Here is a 22,651-nt window from a genome sequence, read left to right as displayed (position 1 = left end):
ACACAGCTTTACTAGTATTTGTGCCCCAAAGTAAAATTCAGAAATATGGCCCAAAATCCATGCCTCAGAACTTTGGAAATCTGTGGGAGACCCTGTATCATTAGACAGACCACCAGGAAGCAAGATTACATAAGCAGCTGCTTATCGTGCAATTTGTCCCAAATGATGTTTATGCAAATGTTAGTGATTTGTAAGCTTTTGTGGGGATTGAGCAATCCCCAGATTCACTGGAAAGGAGAAGGAGAGCAGTTGGCCGTGACTGACCGCATCCTTGCTGCGCTGGCCCACACCTGCTCACCCATGTGGCTCTGCCACACACAGTCACTGCTGGATTTGAGTCCAGATATCAGCCTTCCTTCTTCTGTTCTTGTGCAAGTTCTTTGACTCTCTGAGCTTGTTTGCTGTTTCACAAAAATAAGAAACATAACAACACTTTCCTGACACTGAGAATTGCATAAGACGAACTATATAACCATGGTAGAGGAAGTAGAAATTGGTGCAGCTCCTAATGAAAAGAGGATAGAGGTTCTATAAAGAAATGAAGCATAGAACAAGCCTGTCTTCAGTCACTGCATTTTGTCTCTCTGGGTAGAGAAATTGAAGCCAGGATCCCATAGAGGGATCTGTGTTCACGCTCTTTGGGGTATTATTCATCATAAACACAGCGTAAAAGCAGCTTAAATTGTCCATCTGCAGATGCAGAGAGAAAATCTGGTATCTCCCCACAAGGAAATATTATTTACTCTTCGAAAAGAAGGACATCCCACTGCTGGGGGCAGCGTGGAGGACAGTCTGTCAGTGAAATGAGACGTCACATGCAGAAGGACATATTTCCTGATCCTATGTGTCTGAGGAACCTAAAATGGGCTCAATTTGTACAGAGAAAAGAATGATGGTTACGGGGCTGGGAAAAGTGCAAGCTGCAAGGGAGTGGTCAGCGTACAGTTTCAGTTATTGACGATGAGTAAACCCGGACTCCTGGGTTCCGCACAGTGTGGAGACTTGACTGCATTCTTGTGTAACCAGTGCTTAAAAGTTTGCTATCACAGTAGGTCTTAACCCTTTCCCACAAAGTAATAGTCACCATAATGTAATGAAGGCGAGATGAAAAACATTTGATGGTTATGGATGTATTTATTATGCCACTGCTTGTTTGTTCCTTTCCTTGTTAAGTACTCAAATCCAGATCCATCGGGTTGTACATATTCTATATACTATGGTTCTTTGTATGTTAATTCTCCCCCCATAGTCCTGTTTAAAAGTAACATATCGATGTCTGTTTTTAGAATTACTACCATTACATTACTACTGTCTAATTGGTGTTGTGTTTCCTTGACTTAATCTTCACTAACAGTTGCAATTGGAAAGCTTAGGCCTTAACTCACGTGGAAAACTTAGCCAGTGGGGATAAATTTTGAAATCATGAGAGATCATCTTTACTCCTGACTCTTTTTGCCAGGCTGGTTTTAAGGATCGCTAGAGTCCGAAAATGGGATGGGGTGAAGGGCAGGCTTGCTTATGGCAGAGGAAGACATATCAAGTGTCTCTGTGCTCGTGGGCCGGAAGGAAAGGTCTGTGCTCCTTGAATCATGGCTCCTGTGCTATAACACATTCACTGCCAGGGTCTGCATCAGCTGGGCTACTTCAGTAGTAAAGCCCTCTTTCCCTGATTTAAGAATCAGGTATTTTCTGCTAGGATCCATGAAACTCTCAGGCTGACTTATTATCTTGCAAATAGAATCATATCTCAGAGCATTCAAAGTATTTGTTAAAAATCTTTGTAAAGATAGATTTTACAAATCACATAATCTACCCATTGAAAATGCATAGTCCGATAGTATGTAATACAGTCAGAGTTGTGAAACTAGATTTACAATCCAATCTTGGATCACTTTAGAAACTCCACAAAGAAACTTCCATCACATAAAGTCATTCCCTGCCTCAGCTCCCTGACTGCCTCTCCTAAACTGCTCTGGGTTGACATTTGAGCCCAAGAGGAAAGGCAGGAATAGGAGAGTAGTTATCAACTTCTGCAGCAATTCCAGGGAGGGACAAGACTGCTTAGAGCTTGGTAGCAGCAGTAGAGATGTGAGAAGTAATCCGGTAAAAGATGTGTCATAAAGTAGGGCCACTTGGATTTCCTACCCAAGTGGATTCACTAAGGGGAAGGGCTGATGGGTTTTCCATGAGGTGTGAGAAAACAAGATGATTGAAGGGTGAGTCCATGGTTTTGGACTGAACAACTGGAAGGACTCAGTTGTCATTGAATTGGGAAAGACTGGACAGAGCAGGTTTTGAACAGGGAAGCACAGGAATTGGAGTTTGGCTATTTTGAAACCACTGATCTGCTAGGCAATGAGGTAAGTCTGAATAGACAATACAGAGTAGTGTGGAGTTCAGATGAAAAATACTGCTTAAAGGTAAGAATTTGAGAACTTACAGCAATGAGATCATATGAGTTCCCTAAGGCAGCTGATATAGGCTGTACCCCACCACTGACCCTTGATGGACACCAACCTTTAGAAGACACAAAGATGAAGGAGACAGATTAAAATCAAGGAGCAGACAACACGATTTGGAAAAGAGAACTTTCTCACAAGAATATTGCCATGTTATGTAGCCTTATACTTGCATGACGTGAAAATAACCTTCTGGAAAATGTGCTTGAATTTCATTGTGATCAATACAATAAACAATGGACTCTTCGCTAATTTTATTTGCTTTTCAAGGAAATGAAAATATTAAATAAAGAGTTTCAAAGGACCGGGGTTCCAGATCTCTAAAGAAAAACTTGGCCAGAATTTTTATATTTGGTACACATTAAATAAAAGCAAGCAAATGAGCATGAGCTGTTTGGTGCCCTTGGGATTCAGTTTCTAAATCATTCCAGCTAATCTTCTTGTGTATTCAAGAGCACATTACAGTGATCCATCCTTGAAGTGATATCAGAAGGGTAAGCTCAGAATCCCGACACTTTCTCTTAAAACAATCCTATAATAGATATGTAATATATTCAGCCTCTGATATTTATACTTTACTCTGGATATTAAAAATTACATTATGATTTTGGCTTCTGATTATACAGTGAAATAGATTTACTTTTATGTACAGTTTTATGTGTAATATTTAAAAAACCTTACCAATAGAGTTACACGTATTGACAAAAATTAGGCCATGATCATTTTGCTCATATTAATTTCACATTTAATACAATGCCCTGGAAGTTTTAAATGTAAAGCTAAGGTGGTGTCTTGTGTGATGCTAAACATCTGGTGAAACTGTACAACAGTTACTCATCAATGTTTATTACTAGCTTGATACTTGGCGTCATAGAAATGATAAATCATAATTAGCATTTCAATTTGTCAAACAGATGTTCACTGGAAAACAAACACGACCTATTCTGCAAGCTGGAAGGACATGTTCAGATGACCCACCTAAGCATAATCGTTCTTCTGTTCTCAAAGTTAAAAAGAAACAAAATTGGTGAATGTACTCCCTTCCATAATGCATGAAGATGGGTTTTTATTTTATAAATATGAAAGCTTACACTAAGATGATAATGTGTTAAAATTTTACTTGACCTCTTGTGTTTTGACAATACTAATGACTAAAAATGCAGGTAGAATTATATGTTATAACATTATGCTTGTAGCATAACATAATGCTTATAGCATTATAAGCATAACTCATGACAATGCCTGATTGAAATATAACTTTAATGTCAGTTGATATGCAGGATTAAGTCTATTATATACTTAGCTGTTTTGTTAGTCTTGATTTTTTTAAACAAGTGACACTGGATAGTAATCTTCCAATCATGAATGGTTATTCATCTTAAGTAGACTACAGAGATTTGATTTTTACAATAGTATGATCCCCCTTATCCTCCAGAAATACATGCTAAGACTCCCAGTGTGTCTGGAAACCAAGGAGAGTATCAAGGTCTATACATATGTTGTACTTTTTTCTTTACATACATACTTAAGACAAAGTTTAATAAGTTAAGTAAAGGATTAGTACCGAAAATGAATAAAAATACAATCAGACTATGTGAGTGTGGTCTCTCTCAGAAGAGCAAGTCAAATATTGGTATTGTTGAACTGCGTGACTGCTCCATTTTCATCTGGAATCTATTTCTTCCATTCTGAAGTCAGTATTTTGTGATCTATTTTCTTTTTGCTCAAGAACCTTTGTTCCTGAAATCATCTTTCTTCTATCGCCTCAAGAAAAACACAATAGTACCAAAATAAGGCAGTATTTTTATGAACAGAACACTCTGAAATAATTACCATGAAAGACAATACTCATGTGGGTGTCTAAGTTTGGATTGGAGGTTCCAAAGTTGTTTATGAATTTGTTGGCCTGTAAATGTATTCATGCTCTTACCTCAGGAGGAAACTGTTGGTGTGCAGGTGCATTTATTTTCAAAGTATGTTGACATTTGTGCAGGAAGAGAATGCTTTATTTTCAGGGCCATCATATGATTTTCCAAATAAACCCCTGCAAGGAGATAGGGGTACGTAAGTATGATGGAAGACATGAAGTGAAAACAGAATAGTGCATGCCCTTAGAACTGGGAGGAAAGTATCTTTTCATTTCTGAAGTGAATGCTTCATTGATTCGGCAAAGGCAGTTTAAAGAGGTAGGCATACACATCAGCAGGCAGGATGAAGATTCTTTTTAGCTAAAGTGGGCAGGAAGATCATGAGATATGTGGAGTGAATTAAGCGAAAGATCTTAGTTATGATAGAGAAGAGAGGATTAGGAACAGAAAGGAAGGTGAGTTATCAGGAATGAACTCAAACAAGGGACTGAATATTGATCACATTTTGAGAAAAACCTCCATATAATCCCCAGGCAATTCCACCACCAGTCACAGGTCTGCAGTGTTTCAAAACCAGCTCCCTGCTTGCTGGTGCACTTAGGTTCACTACGAATGAAAGGTGGCTGCAGAGCATGACCATTGTGACCCCCGGCCCTGTGCTACACAGTGAGATGACTGCAGTACGACCAGTCCAGACATCATCAATCTGCAGAAGTAACAGAGCCCACTGGGCTCCTGGTGTCCCGACTGCAAACTCTTTCCTCTGTGTCTTCAAGCATCGCGTGCATGGCTATGCAACACGGAGCAGCTCCTCCCAGTAATGAGTCTGTGTCCTTGTCACACTGAGAGATCAGGCAGAAACCAGTGATGAGGACAGTGGCAGGACACGTGGACTCCAGAGAAAACCTCAGAAGCTCCTGAAATAGTAGAGGAAAGGTCATTTTTACAAATCGAGAGGTTAGAAGCATTGCATTTAGGGCAGTCGACATTCAGCTTGTCCACAGTGGGTCGTTTTCTTTGTAAGGAACCATACTGACAGTTGCTGGTTCTACAAGAACCACATAAAATAATTATGACACATACTTGTTATTGATTTTTGTAAGCATCATTGTTTCAAATGATCTCAAGAAAAAGACTAATCTTTGGTCCTTTCTTGGAAATAAGATCGTGAGAGTGAAAAGGAATGAAAGAGTCCTGTTTGCCATTTCTCACTGGATCCAGTTTAGATTGAAAACAGAAAAACTCTCAAGCCCAACAGCAACATTCATAACAATTTTCCTAATTTAACTCCTTTTCTTTTTGCTAAGGAGGAACAGTGGTATTGTTGTCATTAATAGAAAAGCGAACAGTGCTTAAACAACCTATTATAAATTCTTCTGGGAAAGCATATTAGAAATAATTGAAAACAAACCTTATTCTGAGAAGCTGGCAGCAAATGTATAACAGAAAGCAATTTAGCCCTGGCCACGGGATGATTGATTAACTGTTTGATTCCTTTTACCTTTCGTTCATGCTGTGTTTGTCAAGAGCAAAGAGAAAAGAAGTGTTCAAAAAAGAGCCCACATTCGACAAATAACATACAATAATGATCAATGGCTTCTAATCAGATATTTATTCATTTTCTTCCCAAGTTGGAACATTTGTAAATATCAGTTATTCCGCATGGGCTCCTGTGCAAAATGAAGCCCTGGCTGCAGCCCGGCCGCACCCCTGTGCCTCACCAGCAACATGAGCTGATTCTGGGCTTCGTGTGGGCCTGGCCCCACAGCTTCCTGTGGTCAGTTGTTAGTTGGAGTCCAGCAAAAGAACAAGAACACTGTGTACTTGGTAAATCTGCTGAAAATTTCATCTTCTGGGTGTGTGGGAGGACAGGTCCCTTTGTGAGCTCTGTTTCTTTGAAGGGATGTGCTGCAGCCACACAGATGTCGAGGTGCACAAAGCCAACATTCCCCAAGCCTAGTAAATAAATGATTACGCTCCAGATCTGGGCAGAATAATAGGAAAGACCCAAACGCACGGTAGCGTTGACATGAATCCTAATTGTTGTTATTCTATAACGCATGTCAAAAGGAGACACAACCATTCAGCAAAATGCTTTCTTAAAATCTTTGCTTTTTAAGGATGTCCGACTGCGTAGGCAATTTGCAGCAAGTGGATGTAAATCTGATGCCTCCCCATCAGTTCTGGCTGTGAAGTCAGATGTGTGCAGGGTCCCCCTTTCCTTCTGCCTCTTTTCCTTTTCATCTCTCTTCTCATGTTCTGCTGCCCAGATGTTAGTAATCCTGCGGCTTCTTCTTCCTGCAACCTCATGTTGGTGCTGGCTCAATCTCTTCTCATTTCAGTCCCAAAGCCATCACATCAGGGGGCACGGATGTAACCGTTCCCCAGGGTCACAGGCTCAGCGCAGACCTGGAGGAGGTTCGAGCTGAAAACTCCTCTGATCTCTCTTTCTCCTGACTGCTTGTGTGAAAAACAGACATGGAAAAGAAAATAGGACGGAAGGGTCCGTCCTGCTTCCTTGATGCCTGCGTCCTGTTGATGTTCAGGCAGCCACCATAGCATTTCTGTATCACTTCCCGTGGGGGTGGGGGCTTTGCTCCTCTCCTCATGTCACCTGCAGTGTCCAGGAGGTCATAGATAACTACCATACAGCTGTTCCGGTCAGTGAAGCTGTGGACGGCAGTGCGACTTCTCTACTGTCTCAGCAGCAGCTACTGCAATAGTTTTTCCTGAGTGCTAGTCATCATTCTAAGAATGTCACATGAATTATTTCTTTTAATCTGTCAAACAGTAGTATAAAGTGGATTAATTATCATCTGCCTTTTACAGAGGAAAGCAAGGCACAGAAAGATTAAGTAAATTGCTTGATATGTAGGTCAACCTTTGAGGACATAATTTGACGCTGTAACTCTGGACCGAGACACAATTATACCGAGACACAATTATACCGAGACACAATTATACAAAGTATGGTACATACTGGGATAGACAATGTTCCCAAAGCATAGAAACACCTCTACAATCTTATGCATAGATGTGTAAATCTACTTAAATGAAAGGATCTTCAGCTATGGAAACACAGAATTTTGTTTTGTAAAAGAAGAATTACTAAAAAAGTTCTCATGAAAAATTGTAAAATTAAGCAAAGAAAGAATGAAAAAATAAGAGATGAATGAAGAAAAAAGATGTGAAAACTATCAAAAAATTAATGTGAAAATAAAAATAAGAGATGAAGAAAAGGTGGCAAAAGAAAGTATCCTTTAGAGAACACTCTGTCCCTATATTGGTGACCCAGGGAACTGGCGGTCAGTGTCAGAGGGTGGGCAGGTGTGTGCAGTCCTGGGGACTGGAGTTTGCAGGCACAGGATGTGGGGAACATGCAGGAGACAGCTTCTGACTGTGCAGTTCTCGGGCCTTTGGTCTATGTTCAGACAGCTCTCAAAGTGTTAGTGTTGAATCCTCTTATGTCTTGTTGACACTGAAAATGTTGACACATTGAACCTGTTGATCTTATCAATGGCTGTCTCAGCATCCTGCCTCTATCTAAATGACCAAAACCTCAAATTAATGTATTTCTATAGCTGTTCACCTACATATTTATAAAACACATGCTTCTCTCCAAGGAGCTTTAGAGTCAGAAGAAGAAAAGAGGCTGCATTTCTCGAAAGAGCATGCGCATCTAGGTTTCGTTCCAATTGAATGACACAAGATCTGGCACTGTCTTTAGACCTCCTGCTCCAGAATTTTAGTTTTAAACAAGTGTTCCCACACGGGGACCAAAACCAAATAGGAAAATGTTGCTTAAGTTTTCCTTTGCACTGTGATTATTTGTCTTTCCAGTGTACTGATCGTCCTGTTCTACCAATTTAGGGACTCCACCTTAAGGAAAGTCATGTTTTTCACACACATTTGTATTTGGTGTTAAATTATTCTTTTCTTTACCCTATCTTTTGATTTCTGACTTTGTAGAATTTATCATACATAAGGCCAAATATTCTTTAAAGGCCAGTGATGGTTTTCACTTAATAAGCTACTTAAGAACTTAGTGTATTAGTACAAATTTTAGTTATTATGACAATAACAGCATTTTGAAAGCTTTTAGTTGTTTTCTGGATAACAGTTCTTCAGCCTTCGACTCTGAGACATATTCTTTCCAGTCATGGCCAGTGGAGAACCTTGTTTCTGTGTACAGGAGTGTCGCTACAGGCAAAGATCAACGCTGGGATGCATCATGGTGTTGGCAGTATAATGATCTTTTGTGCCCTGATCTGCTCTTCCTGTGTATCTCTTCAGGAACTCTGGGCACTTTTTAATTCGATGGTGGGGATCTTGAGTGGTGGCCTTAGGTATGGTAAGCAATCTTTATCAGAAGGTCTAAAATGGATAGGACCACGAAGACAAATCCTACAGAAACCCATGAAGAAAAGCCAACAGCTACCACAGTCAAACCGTTAAAGATAATTTGGAGGAGCAAGAGTAGGATAATAAGGAGAAAATCAATTAAAACACCAAGTCTCTCACAGACACAATTGGAATGGAAGCAACTCAGATGACAGAGGGAGGAGAGAGTGCGTGGAATAAATTTTCTCAACAGTGGTAAACTTCTGAGTCTTCAAACAGTGTTTATGGACCCACAGTTACTCACTGACACATACTTAGTGAAGCCCTGGTCTGCAAGGTTGTTACTAATGCACTGAGGTCAAACTAGTTTTATTGCATATCCTTACATTGACTTGATCATATTTGCTAAAATTTCAAAGACTTCTCTTTTTTAAAAAAATACAAATGATAACATCTCTCATCTAGCATGAAGTTTCTGGAAGCATTCTGTGAGTTAATATTGTGTGTACTAGTACATATAGATCACATGTAAGAATTTCTGGTATCACCTAAGTAAACAATACTTTCTATAATTATTAGTCTAGGCAGGAAGTTGTTCTCTAAGCAAGGTTTTTTTTTATATATTGTAAAGGAATTTTTGAAATACCAGTGACATTGAAATAGATGAGTAATTATTCCATTTTCTTGAGCTATGTCTGGTCGGGGCACATCCAAAACAAAGTTGGGAGCAATTAAATGTTTTTCAGAGAGTAAGATAACTTCCTTTTTGTACCTTCCTTCACGAGTTACTCCTAAACTACTCCTGGCTGTGGATTTTAGATTATTACTATTTCGGTACTGAGTATTGCCAGCTTGACAGCACAGTGATTTAGCAATGACTTTTGCATTTGAAAAAATGCAAGTAAGAAGCTCCCAGAAGAGACTGGGAAAACTTACTTTGACAACTCTTATTTTATCAAGTAAATATTATATCACTGAGGAGGAGAAACAAAATTGTAAATAAAATATTTTAACATGAAGTACTTTATATTACTTTTGAAAAACACTTAAAAAGATGTGCTAGGTGAACTATGATATGTCAGGGTTCTGTCAGAGCAAGGGAAAAACTAAAGGGGGTTAAATTTTCATTTATTGATTATTTCCTATTTTTGAAAATTTCAGGTATTTGTGGGTCTGGGTTCTTTTTATGCGTCATTAGCAGAAGATATGATATGAAGATCTTAAAATTAATTATGATAGGTTGTAGATCGTTCATTGGAGAATGTTTTAGATGAACCAAATCTTCACACACCTTGAAGTAAAAGCTTTGCTGGATTCCATTGAGTTACAGGAAGTGAATCCTCCAGGTTTGTGTAAAGGATCATACTAATTTTGAGACTTTGAGAAAGTTGGAACTCTTAGGCAGCTGAGACTTTATTTCTATTTTGATCTCTCCTAGAAATTTAGACCTTTTGTGGGTTCAGCAGTCTCATAGGGTTATAAATCACTTTCACATGAAATCTGCTTATGGTAAAGGGGAAAAAGAAGATAAAAGGGTTTCAACTAATTCTCATACAAAGTGGTAGAGTTACTTTATTTTTCGACCAGCAGAGAAGTCACACGAACCTTTGGAGCATAATATTTTAAATGGTTTCACTAAGAGAGAAGAAAAATAAACACATAAGATGCCAAATATTCTTCAAAGAGAACTGATTTTCTTATTATGTTGCAATTTATTAATGACTAGTGCTCTGACAGTGAAGAATCTGTTTAAATATTGCATGGAAGGCAAAGCTTTCATCCAGGAATGACAAATGCAAGAACTATAATCTTGAAGAAGAGCAGCAAAGCAATTTATGTTCCAGGGAAGCTGGAACCAAGTAGGCGTCTAAAGCAGAATACCTTTTATGGGAGATTGAAGGACCTGTTAAGGTTAAACTCAAGGGTAGAATCTTCAGTGATGCAGTCATATTTGTTAAATTTCTTACTCAGCTGACATTTCTCTGTTCTTGGAACAGGTTAGTTAAGATGTTAAGGTCATGCATAACCACTGACATTATATTATTAAAGCATTACTTTCAAATAGTTGCATAGTCACTGACCATGTGCAAGTACTTTATTTGGTTGGATTTGTGAGCTTCTAATGATAATAGACTCACAATTAAAGACATTCTGATCTAATTCAGTTTACTGTAGTCTGCATGAAAAGAAACTATCCATTTTGATTTAGTGAAATTTTTGAGACATCTGAAGGGATTTATCCATTTACTCCCATATATCCCATTGTTTTTGTCTTCAGAAATAGTATACTGTGTCTTTAATAATTTCTTATTGTTTATCAAAATGTTGGAGCTACCCAATGTCCTAAGTTCCCCCTATTCTCATTAATCAAATTAGGCTGAATAATGCTTAAATTCTAATATGTCTTACTTTTCAAAACCACTCATTTACAGAGTTACCTCAGATTAAAATTTAATTGTACATTATTGGGAAAGATGTATGTGCCCTTGTTTGTCACCCAATTTGGAGTTGCACACAGAAGCAGAATTTTGCTGAACGCCTTTGTTCATAAACAGAAGCAGTCACGAGCCAAGGCTTTGGCATACATGTTATTCTCATCTCAAAAAATAGGCTGTCAAAGTGGTGCTTTGTTGTAGTGGACAATAAAGTTAACCAATATTTAACTCCTAATAGCAAACACTATATTATGAAGTAAGGACATTGTGAATAAAATGTTTTAATTTCCTAATTCTCTTTAGATGAACTTCAAATACTTAAGTAAAAAAACTACAAGGATTACTGGCCTTAATTTTATGAAAATAGCACTTTCAAAGGTTTACTTATATTAAAGACAGAAAAAAAGCTGATTAAATACTCAACAACCTTACTTCTTATTAGATGGATGGTTGAATTTTACAAATCTTTAGAAATTATTAAATAGTAATTTATACTTATTTAAAAGTTTTTTATTTGACTCATTTTTTATCAGATAATCTTCTATGTGCTAGGGAATATATCAGTTAACAAAATGGAATTTTCTAAGCTCTTAGGCTCGTGTTCCAGTGAATAGAAACCATTAACAGTGGTCCCCAGGTGAAACATGATAAAAGCTTAAACCAAGACAATTTTAGTGGTGGTAGAGAGAAGTGATTGGATGCTGGATATATTTAGCAAATAAAGGTAACTAAATTTGTAAATCATTTGAGACAGGAGAGAAGAAAACAAAGGAAGCAAGATTCTAAATTGTTAGTGCAAAGTAGCCAAAAGAATGGATTTAGTAAGATTAGGAAGACAGGATGAAAAGCAAGAACTGAGTCTGAGATGCCTGTTGTGTTTAGACCTGGAATGTTCCCCAAAGGCTCATATGGCAGGTGACTGGATCACACAGGTGCCCCACTCATCAGTGCGTTCATCATAGCTGAGTGGGATATTAGCTGGTAGGGCCTGGGAGAAAGAAGCTGATGACTGGAGGCATGAGCCGGAAGTGGATTTCTCTCGCCCTGGCTTCCCCCTTTTCTCTCTGCTTCCTGGCCACTATGACATGAGCCACCTTTCCTGCAATATACCCCTCTCGTTGCCATTTTGCTTTTACCTTGGAACCAGCCAACCATGGGCTGAAACTGTGCACCAAAGCAGACCTCTCCTCCATTAAATTGTGAGTGTAGGGCATTGCATTGAATGAGAGTAAAGTGACTAAGAAAACGCCTATTAGATACCCAAGTGAACTCAGCATTGGCAGTTCGTTTTGCATTGTGCCCTAGAGATCAGCCATGAGATTCAAATGTGGGAGATATCACCATAGATGGTATTGAAAGCCAAGGGCTTTGTTGGGATAATTAAGTTGATTAAGTGTGACCGAAGCAAAAGGTAAGGCCAGGGACTAAGTATTGTGGTACTCTAAAGTTAAAAAACTAGGGAAAAACTAATGTGCTGGTTGAGCATCTCCAAGCCACAAATCCAAAGCCTGAAAGGCTCCAAAATGGAAGTCAATACAGCTAACCCATATGATATACCATGTGGAAATCTTCCCACCACTGACCTCATGTGAGGGATTTCTGTCTAAACACAAATATTCCAATTATAAAAAGATAGCTTTTTATATGTATCATGTGCTATGAGGTATCACATGGAGTTTGGGTCTTGTCCTGAAGATAACTCTTCATACACATTTAAATATTCTAAAACATGGCAATTTCAGTTCTAAGATACTTCTGACCCAATGCACTTTAGATAAGGGACACTTAATTGTAGTATTGAAAGATGAAGGAAAACCAGAGAAGCAAAAGTGAAGCCAGGACACTGTGTTTTGGAAGTCAGAGGAATAATCAGCAGTTTTGTTTGCTGCTGCTAGATCAATTATGGCAAGGAGTGAAAATGATTCATTTTAGGTAACAGCGTGAAGGATACTGGTAAAGGAGAGTAGAAGAAGCTCTGAATAGCAGGACAGCAGAGAAGTACCAAACAGTACCCCAGAGGTACCTGTTTACCATTCACACTCACAGTTAAATGCCAAGTTTTTTCCCCAGGCTAGACACAGTAGGGCGAGTTACTGCACTGACCTAGGCTTCCTCCAGCTTAATTCTGTTCTCCCGATACACCGTACTTCGTTTCTTACATAGTCGAAAATAAAACTATGTAGGCCTGTTTCCAAAGTTACCTTCTTCAGCTTCTTTCCCCTCTCTGAAGTAAGACCACGGGAGTGTGGTTATATTTAGGAGGTTTGTGGATATCTTATCCACTCATTTATATATGCATTATTTGACCACACGAATAGACAGCTAATCTTCCCCTGCAAATATGGATTTGTTGTTGTAAATCCTCTGGTCAGTTTCACTTTCAAATGCTTGTACTAATTTAATTAGCACCTCTTAGAAATTAATCATACAAATGGGATTTTGAAAATGTGTTAAGAGAGCACGCTACATTTTAATTTTGTCTTTTCAAGCTCTCTTTTCAAAGTTTCTAGCACTTAATGATCTTTCAACAGTCTTCGATCACCTTCCACGCATTCCTGCAATAAACTTGTATTGTCAGGAAGGAGTTGGGACTTTGTCACTTCCAGTCACTGATAATAGATATAATCATATAATAAGGATTTATAATCATATTATATAACCATATAATATTAATATTTAAAATAATATTTGTTTATTAAACAAATCAGATTATTTGTTCAATAAAATATATTTACATTTATTTTAAAGTGAAAATGCAACAGAGAAATACAAGTGATATCCTTCTGCAAGGAAAATATGATACATACTGTGCTAGTAAGAATAGTATGAACTAGTAACAATATAATTTAGGTAACTTGAGTATAATATTGGTGTAGACATTTGGTAACCAAAAGAAAGAAATGGCATTCTACTGAGTTTTTCCTTTTATTTATCAGTAAAAACTCTTTTTTAGAGAAAATTTTAAAAGCTCAGAAGCCAGTTGATAATTGTATTCAGACATTTTCTGTTGGAGCGAATTCCCGTGACAGCGTGAACAGACACCTGCCAACACGTCTGTAATAGAAACTATTTCAGAAGCACTGGGCTGCCCTAGAGTTCCCAGGGCCATTCAACAAGGCCATGGTGGTCTCGGGGATGGTGCTTGTCATCTTCCTTGAAGACAGACACTACCCCCAGTTGTCACCCCATAGGAATCAGGATGTATGTTAAGTTACCCAGTAAACTTAAAATTATATAGCAACATGCTAGTGAAAATATCATTATGACTTGTTTTTAAGGACAGTGGATTAAAGGAAGAAAGAGGAAAAATAATGTTAGGAAGCTAAGCTGTATACAACAGGGCCAAACAGCTGGCTGGCTTTCTATCCAAGCCGCAGCTTGGGACTGACACTGCTCACCCTAGTTGGCAGAAGAACTTGATGAAAATACCAACGCTGTGAAAGGAAGTGTTTTTTGCTGAATATTTTAGGGTACTATCAGATGGCTGATTAATCTAAATGAGAGACGTGTACATCCCTTCTTTAAAAATTTGTGTGTTTAAGTGAAGAATTCACAGATTACTTAAGGAGCACAAATGAAGTTCACCACTGTGTTAAACACCAAGGAAATGATAGTCATGCTCAGCAATTAATCCTATAAGTGCAAATTTTCCTTTTCTTTTAAATAGTATTTTGGGATTAGTCAAGGACAAATTTCACAGTAACTGATCATGAATTCAAGGTCACTGGTGGCTTTTTTTTGGTGTCAAAATGAGTTTCTAAGAGAAACTAGTTCTTATAGCTTAATAGCTCCATGCATCTATTTATTTGTTATTTTAACATTTAATTGATTCCTCTTTAAGCAGTAGAGAGCTTAATTTTGAACATATTTTTGGCTCACCCGCTAAATGCCAGAATTGCAGAGTATGCAATATCTACCTTAGTCTCAGCATTTACTACAGTAGAGGGTGTTTCGTATTTCAAAATCAGTATTTTAGGAAAACTTGCGTTCTGCCACCTTCCAAAGTGGTAGGTGAATTTATTCTTACTCAGTATCCAACTTACATTCCATGCATTGGAAAATTTCATAGTTTAATTACGAGGCATTCTGAGTCTATCCTTGGTGACAGAATTAGTGTCTCATTGTAGAGTTCGCTGTGTTCCTCGAGTGACACACATAACTTATTGGCAGTCAGTTTGTAAAAGGCTCACTAGGATCATCTAAAGGCAAGATGTTGGGAATGGAAGTACACAGCATCATCTTTCATCAGAACAATGTAGTAAACACACCTGATATATCATCTTGTGTGTTAGGAGTAGGTGAAAATTCCAAAAGATGACCTCAAGTCATAGCAGCCCAGTGCAAGTACAATCTATCCTGCATCCTGACATCTGCTCTGTCACTCAACTCCTCATAAATACCCCCGTCATTTCAGCCCTCTGCACACATGTGCATAGCCGGGTTTCTCTGTGCACTTTCAGCTCACAACCTACCACTGAATTTCCATTTACTTAACAGTTTTGATTTGGTTAAACATTCCATAGTTAATAATCTGTTTGATGGTTGCACAAAATTCAGTACATAGATGCATAATTTATTTAATTGACCACCCATTGATGAATATTAGGTTACTTCTAATCTTTGGCAGTGAACTACAAATGCTGCAAGAATACAGTGCCTGTGTCCATTCCACCTGCTATTTTCAGCTCCATGGGCTGCATGGCTTGTGAACAATACAAATTTATTTCATCTGGGGTCAGGGAGCCAGGACAGCACGGTCGTGTTACTGTGGGGACTGTTTTCCTTGACTGTAGACTGCTGACTTCTTATGAGAGTTCTACCCCCATAACTTAATACCTCCCAGACACCCACTTCTGAACTCTATCACATGGGGATTAAGGGTTTGATACGTGAATTTGGGGTGGGAGAAAGGAAATATTCAATGCCTTACATACATCTAGTCCATATGTAATACCGTGCAGTATTATTTTATATCTATAGGATAATTTCCAGAAATAGAATTACTTAGTGAAAAATTTTGTGGTTTTCTAATTAACCTACTTGCTGCCAAATTAATTTCTGTTGGTGTTCTGTGCTTTTTTATTGCTACCAATATGTGTAAGAGTTACTCTGTAACACATTAATTGTTGCCATCAGAGAAGGTTATCAAAGTTCATGAGTATTTCCAAATTAAAAAAAGGGAATAAGCCTATCAGCATGCTTTTAATCTATATTTATGGGTGAGTTTCAGTATTTTGTCAATTGTTTAAAATGCATTTCTGTTTCTTTCAGTAGAGACCCTGTATTGTTTTGCCAATTTTTGTGTTATGTTGTGGGTCTTTTTCTTTGTTGATTTATGATAATTTTTTATGTATAAAAATATGCTTCCTTTATTTATTATGTTTATTTTGATTTTATCCAGCAGTTAGTCCTTTATTAGAGTTCTCTATTCTTCAGATATCCCTGTGACTACATTACCTTCCTGTACTTTGGAGGGAAGTTCCATGGAACTGTCTCCATTTTTACATGAAAAGAGGTCTGATTAGATTGAGTATTTTCCTGGAGCTAAATTACTTTCATAAACAATTCACTGTTTCATCCAGGCTTAATCTATTTCCTTAGAAAATATTTTTTCATAGAGCCTGTCATGGCCTCAGTAAATTTTTGTCTTCTTGATCTATCAATTACTAAAAAATAAATGAATCACGAAAAGAAAAAAACTATATTGAAGTTGCCTACTGTAAGCATATATTTGTCTAATAGTCACTTGTATTTATCCATTTTGCTCCTTATATTTTAATAGAAATGCATTTAGATGTAGATATAGTATAAAAGTTGAAATAAGTAGGTAGATATAATGAGATGATTTCAATCAGAATAACTAAGTTTCTATCAAAATTTTGTAGCTTATTTCTCACTACACATCAGATTATTAGATAATGGACTTAAGAATTTATGGGAGGGCCAAGGGTTTAGCTTAGCGGCGTAAGTGCCTGCCTTGCAAGCACAAGGTTGTGAGTTCAATCCCTGGCACTCCCCTCCCAAAAAAAGAATTTATGGGAGCCCTGGAAAGGGCAAGATGACACAGTACTTTGCAAAGAGGAATGTAGGCAGTTGTAGGACCCAGCGGACTGAGGATATAGTTCAGAAGTAGAATTCTTGCTTAGAGCTCCAGCATGGCATTGGTTCATTAATTAAAATAAAAAGCTCTTTGCTTTCTTAGTTTTATTTTTAAAGAATAGAGCTTATAGAACATCTAAGACACATGCAAGTGAATTGCATAGCTACTTGCTAAATAGATCATGAAATCCCTCAATCGCTCCACTGTTTTCTGGGGAATAAACATGGGTAAGTGTCATAGTTGTGAGAACAGGAACTTACCATTAGTTTTCTAAGAAAGAGCAAACAAAAGCAGGTGTTTAATTTTGGTAAACTTAACTGTCAGAACCATTTTCTGTGCTGTGTAGATTCACATTTCTTTGATCAACGGGAGACCAAGTGCTGACGATCCTTCTCCTGAACTGCTGGAATTCACCTCTGCCCGCTACATTCGGCTGCGATTTCAGAGGATCCGCACCTTGAATGCCGACTTGATGATGTTTGCTCACAAAGATCCAAGAGAAATTGACCCCATTGTCACCAGGAGAGTGAGTTATGATTTTATGGATTATATGACACCCATGTTTTCAATTATCCTTTAGGGAACTTACAAAGAAATCTCTCAGTGATTTGTGGGGATGGTGATTGTGGAAGATTTTAAAATTCAGTAGGCCTTCCTTTGTTCCAACCTGAGCTCTGCCGCTTAGTGAGTGTGTACTCTTTATGAAAATTTTTATTATTCTTTTTATTTTAGTTTCCTCTCTTGTAAAACAAAAATCATATCTAGCCCATAATTTTTTTAGGACTAAATTACTTTTTGTCATGTTAGGTGATCTGTACTATTATTATAATTGGTTATAAGGAGCCATTATTGAAAGTCAAGTCTTTAAACATTTTGGGTCACAGTCTACATTAAAGAATTCATTTTATATCATGACCCAATACGCACACACACACATACACACACACACACCACAGAATGATGAATTTTAAAGTAGACTGTGCATGGAATCAGCTGATATTCTTGGAAAAATACAGATTTTAATTTAGTAGATCTAAGAAAGGGCTGAGAATGTACAATTCTAGAAAGTTCTAGAAAGTATTCAGATATCACTGTTATTGACTTATTGGCCATTTGGTGTCATCAAATAGTTTCATTCTATGTTTCATTAAAGAACCATAAGTCATAGTTTATAAAAGTACTGCTATAGAGAAAAAAACGTATCAACATACTGTTTGTTTTTTCTTTAAAAATAAGACAATATATACAATCTACAAAGCTACCACAATTTATGGAATTAAGGACTGTTACTTATTATGGTAAATGTTTAAGCTGCACTTCTGTTACTTACTTTACAGACTGCAAAGCCACATATTTTTCCAGAAAGATTTACTCTTTTTTTTATTCACAGTTCTTTTATGTTTTTTGAAAAATCTTAAATAATTTAACATTCTTTAATATCCTTTTGACCTATTAAATCTGGGGTAGAAGAAATTTTCTCCCCCAAAGGGTACTATTTTTGCTCTCTTTTAATCACTCTTACAAATCCAGTTATAAATTCTAACAGTTTATTGGCTCATGTGTCAGCGCTGGAATAGTTGATTGCAAATAGTAAAATCTACTACTCTGTTCCCTTGGTAACCTGTAATTGCTGTGCCTTTGATATGAAGATTTGGTCAAAAAAATGGGAAAGACAGCTTAAACCACAGCCCGTGATAAAGAGTGTTCTCCCCAGTGGGTTTACCTTCACTCCAGCACTATATGAATATCACGATACTTAGTAAATCATTGTCTATAACATTTCTACCAGATGTTTCAATAGCATATTGATCTTGGTGTTTCTTAGCAAGAGTTTGATATTTCTTCTGATACTTGTTTTTGGGTTTTTAAAAAAACAACTAAATAGGCCCGTAAACATAGATATGTATCTGAACCAAGAGATTCTTTTTTCTGATTCCTAAATTTCCATTTCAGACTTGTTTTTCTTTGCTGAGTAGCAAAGGACTCTTATTTTCCACCTTCCTATACTTAAAAAGTACGAAAACTGTATTTCATTCGGCTATATTATGGACTTTTCGGTGAAAACCTCTTCTATATGCACAATATCCTTATTCGGTTTTGTTGTAAACTGATTTATCATACAAGGTACTGTTGATGTGCTTTTCAATATGTGTTTAGTAAGAGTGATAGAATAAAACTTAAAAATATTTTTTTATTTGTAAGGCTAAGGAAAAAGATTATACTCTTGAGCCCAGCCTAAGCAACTTAGCAAGACAGTGTCTCATTTTGAAAAATTTTAAAAAGGGTTAGGGGAAGGTGTATAATTCAGTGAAAAGACCTTCTGTTCAACCCTTAGATTGAAAAAAAAAAACATAATAAAACCACAAAAGGTTAAACCATCTTTCCTACTAATCTTTGATCAATGAAGCTAACAGAAATGCTGTCTTCCAATGTTAAACTAGAATTTATTTTATTTTGCTTTATTTTATTTATTGTTGTCTTGAGACAGGGACTCACTATGTAGTTCAGGCTGAGCTCACTTTGTAGTCCAGGCTGGTCTCGAACCCCCAACGATCCTCTTGCCTCTGCCTCCCACATGCTGGGATTACAAATGTGCACCCACCATGCCTGGTTTAAACTAAAATTTATAGAATCATGGTATTGATAAACAGCCTAGATTTCTGTCTTAATTATTTTTCTCTCGTTAAAGCAAAAATACCTGATGCCCAAAATTAAGGAAGGGAAGGTTTGTTTCTTACAAATTAGAGGTTTCAATCAATATTCATTTTGCTCCAAGGCAAAATGACATAACTGAGGGGCAGTGGTTCATGGCTGCTCCTGTAGCAAAATGGGAACAAGACATAAAAAAGAGAGAAGTCATACCTTATTACCTGCCATTACACTGTATGCTGACCCCATCCTTTGGGTGGGTGCAGCACTCACACCACAATCCAAGAGCTAGACAGCAAACCAATCACAAATACCAAATTTGGCTGCATCCATGATTCCATGAGGCTGGGGGTAAGGTGCACATCTGACCATAAACCATAACAATTTCCCTGAATGATAATTGTGCACCTTTCCATCTATGGTGCACTGCATTAATTAATGTGACAGTCTCTAATATGCCACTAGGGTTAGCTACATGAATAAGATATTATGTGTTACTAAGGGAGTCAATTCAACCATAAGTCCATAAGACAAGTCCACGCAACAAAGTATCTGCTGTATTACTGGAAGCACAAGATATGGAAGAGGATGATAGGGAGAGAACCCCTGAATAAAGCACATAGAATCTCTGCCACTAGCTGCTAAATCTCTGAGGATCACAGATCCTGAACAGTGAACATTCCTCCCGTGCTTTTTCTCTCTGTACATAACTCACCCACAGCTCACCTCTCCGTAATCACATTGGAAACACTAAACATTTTAATGATCCACATACAACATGTCAGATGTTTTGCTACCCTGTTTTTCCAAACCTGAAACACTTTACTTTTTTTTATATTTCAGCATATTGTCAATTGCCTTTTGCAGAGGTAATCATTATTTTTTAGCAATATTTAGATTCTTCATGTTTTTAAAATGACCTTTAATTATAATTGTGAATGATTTAAAATATACAGTAAAGGAGACCGAGTAATTTTGAAGTGAAATTTAGTCATTCGTGGCAGTATATCTATCAGGGTAACAAAAATCAATGAAAATAAATTAGTATTCCTTTTATCATTTTTTCCAGAAGGCAGAGTGAGGGTTAGGGTGCACATCTATTATTTATAACTGCATTGTGCATTAGCCTTTAAAATAGTACAGTACAAGTTAACATATAAATATGACTTTTGAAAGTACTCAAGTTCAATAAACACTACATACAAATTTAAATATATAAAAATAGGGTACTGAATTTCCAGTTTTCTTCATGATTTGAAAGCAAAGCATTTTACATTTATATGTAAAATCAATTTCCCAATTTTAAAGGCATCCTAGACTCTATGCCAGCATTTTCAGCACATAGATCCATTTATATTTATGTTATTAAATGATGAAGTTAAGTGAAAAGGAGATTTTTATATTATCCACATAGCAGGTATCATTAGTTCAAAGTCGAGGAATGTCAAGATAATGTAAGAAAAATATTTGTAAAGATAGTATGTATAAATTACAAAAGGAGGGAGAGAAGTAGAAGAAGAGGGAGGAGAGAAAGAAAGAAGTAGGAGAAAGGGGAGAATCAGGGAACTGAGATAGTTTTCAGCATACATATTGTTGCTAAATCACGTATTTTTTCACATGTGTAATTAGGAAAATAGAAACATACTCTATTAAGAGTTTCTTTAGATATCACATGATAATGCAAAGGGCTCTGAGGATGATTAAATTTTACACACATATTAGTTAAAATTTTAATATTAGTCCAGCTCTCTAATAACAATAATCTTTAAAAATAGCTGGTAGATTAAAATATTAGAGGCATATCCCTGTGTTAGCTTCAGATAGGAAAGTAATGGAGCATTTCAATATAATAATAATAAAACAGGTGTTCTGCACTTCAAACTTAGTGTTTTTATCCAAACTTTCAAAGCTTGGATTAAAAACTTGTTAACAGCACAATTTCCTGTAAGTTTATTGGCTTTTTAAATCCAATCTATCCTGTAAAAAAGCCTGCATGAGATAGGTGAGTATTGAGGTCACCTGATGACAGAGATTTTCTTTCAAGAAATCATGTCTAATGACTTTTAGGAAGATTTATCATCCTTACCCTCAGATTTAAAAAACAAAAAACCACTCCTGGCAATGGGTGCGCAAGCATGGCCTTTATATTGCCCGTCAGGAAGAAATGTCTTCTGTGCCAACCTGATATAAATTAGAATCAATCTTCTCCTAGACCAGGGCTGGAAAGCTAGGGGTTACTTCATCTATTTTTTGAGTCCTCGCTGTCCTGAAGAGCCACAAACATGCTTCCCATGAAGCATAAAAGCAAAAATTAAAATAGTAACTGAATATCGCTTTTGTTGCTTTCACCCCGCAGCCGCCCTAACAGGATTTCTCTCTGGATTGCTTTTTGCAGTATTACTACTCTGTCAAGGATATTTCGGTTGGAGGGATGTGCATCTGCTATGGTCATGCCAGGGCTTGTCCGCTTGATCCAGCCACAAATGTATGTATATTTATAGTACGCTTTGGGAAAATGAAGTGCTGAACTGTAAAATGTTTCACAGGAAAGCTTTGCTGACAGGGAACCCTTGAACGGGTGTTGGGTCCCCACTTAGACGGTGTAACACAAAGCCGTGCCAGGGTGAAATGGAGCTGGCAGTTAAGATGATAGACTTTGAAGTCAACCATCACGATATCAGAAAACAGATTAGGTTTTTTTCCCCCTCCTAAAAGGTTCCAAACTGGTATCTATTTTGAAGCCTCTCTTGCTCTGACAGCCTGCCACATGCTTTAGCTTTAGAGAATACCTACCATCCA

At 37.3% G+C, this 22,651-nt stretch overlaps 1 protein-coding gene across 6 annotated transcripts in view; it reads left to right on the top strand.

Annotated features, from left to right (window-relative positions):
• The window catches only part of Lama2 (laminin subunit alpha 2), a 553,946-nt gene that overhangs the window by 194,532 nt on the left and 336,763 nt on the right, over positions 1 to 22,651 (top strand). For all 6 annotated transcript variants that reach the window (XM_063232872.1, XM_063232874.1, XM_063232873.1 and 3 more), the window contains exons 5-6: positions 17,550 to 17,729; positions 22,248 to 22,337. In XM_063232872.1, coding sequence (XP_063088942.1) covers positions 17,550 to 17,729; positions 22,248 to 22,337 — 270 coding nt within the window. The remainder of the gene's footprint in view (positions 1 to 17,549; positions 17,730 to 22,247; positions 22,338 to 22,651) is intronic.

Source organism: Cavia porcellus, unplaced genomic scaffold (assembly GCF_034190915.1).
Source record: "Cavia porcellus strain 051 isolate PalLab524CR breed Dunkin Hartley unplaced genomic scaffold, mCavPor4.1 scaffold_22, whole genome shotgun sequence".
Taxonomy (NCBI): domain Eukaryota; kingdom Metazoa; phylum Chordata; class Mammalia; order Rodentia; family Caviidae; genus Cavia; species Cavia porcellus.
This window is presented reverse-complemented; position numbering and strand designations above follow the sequence as displayed.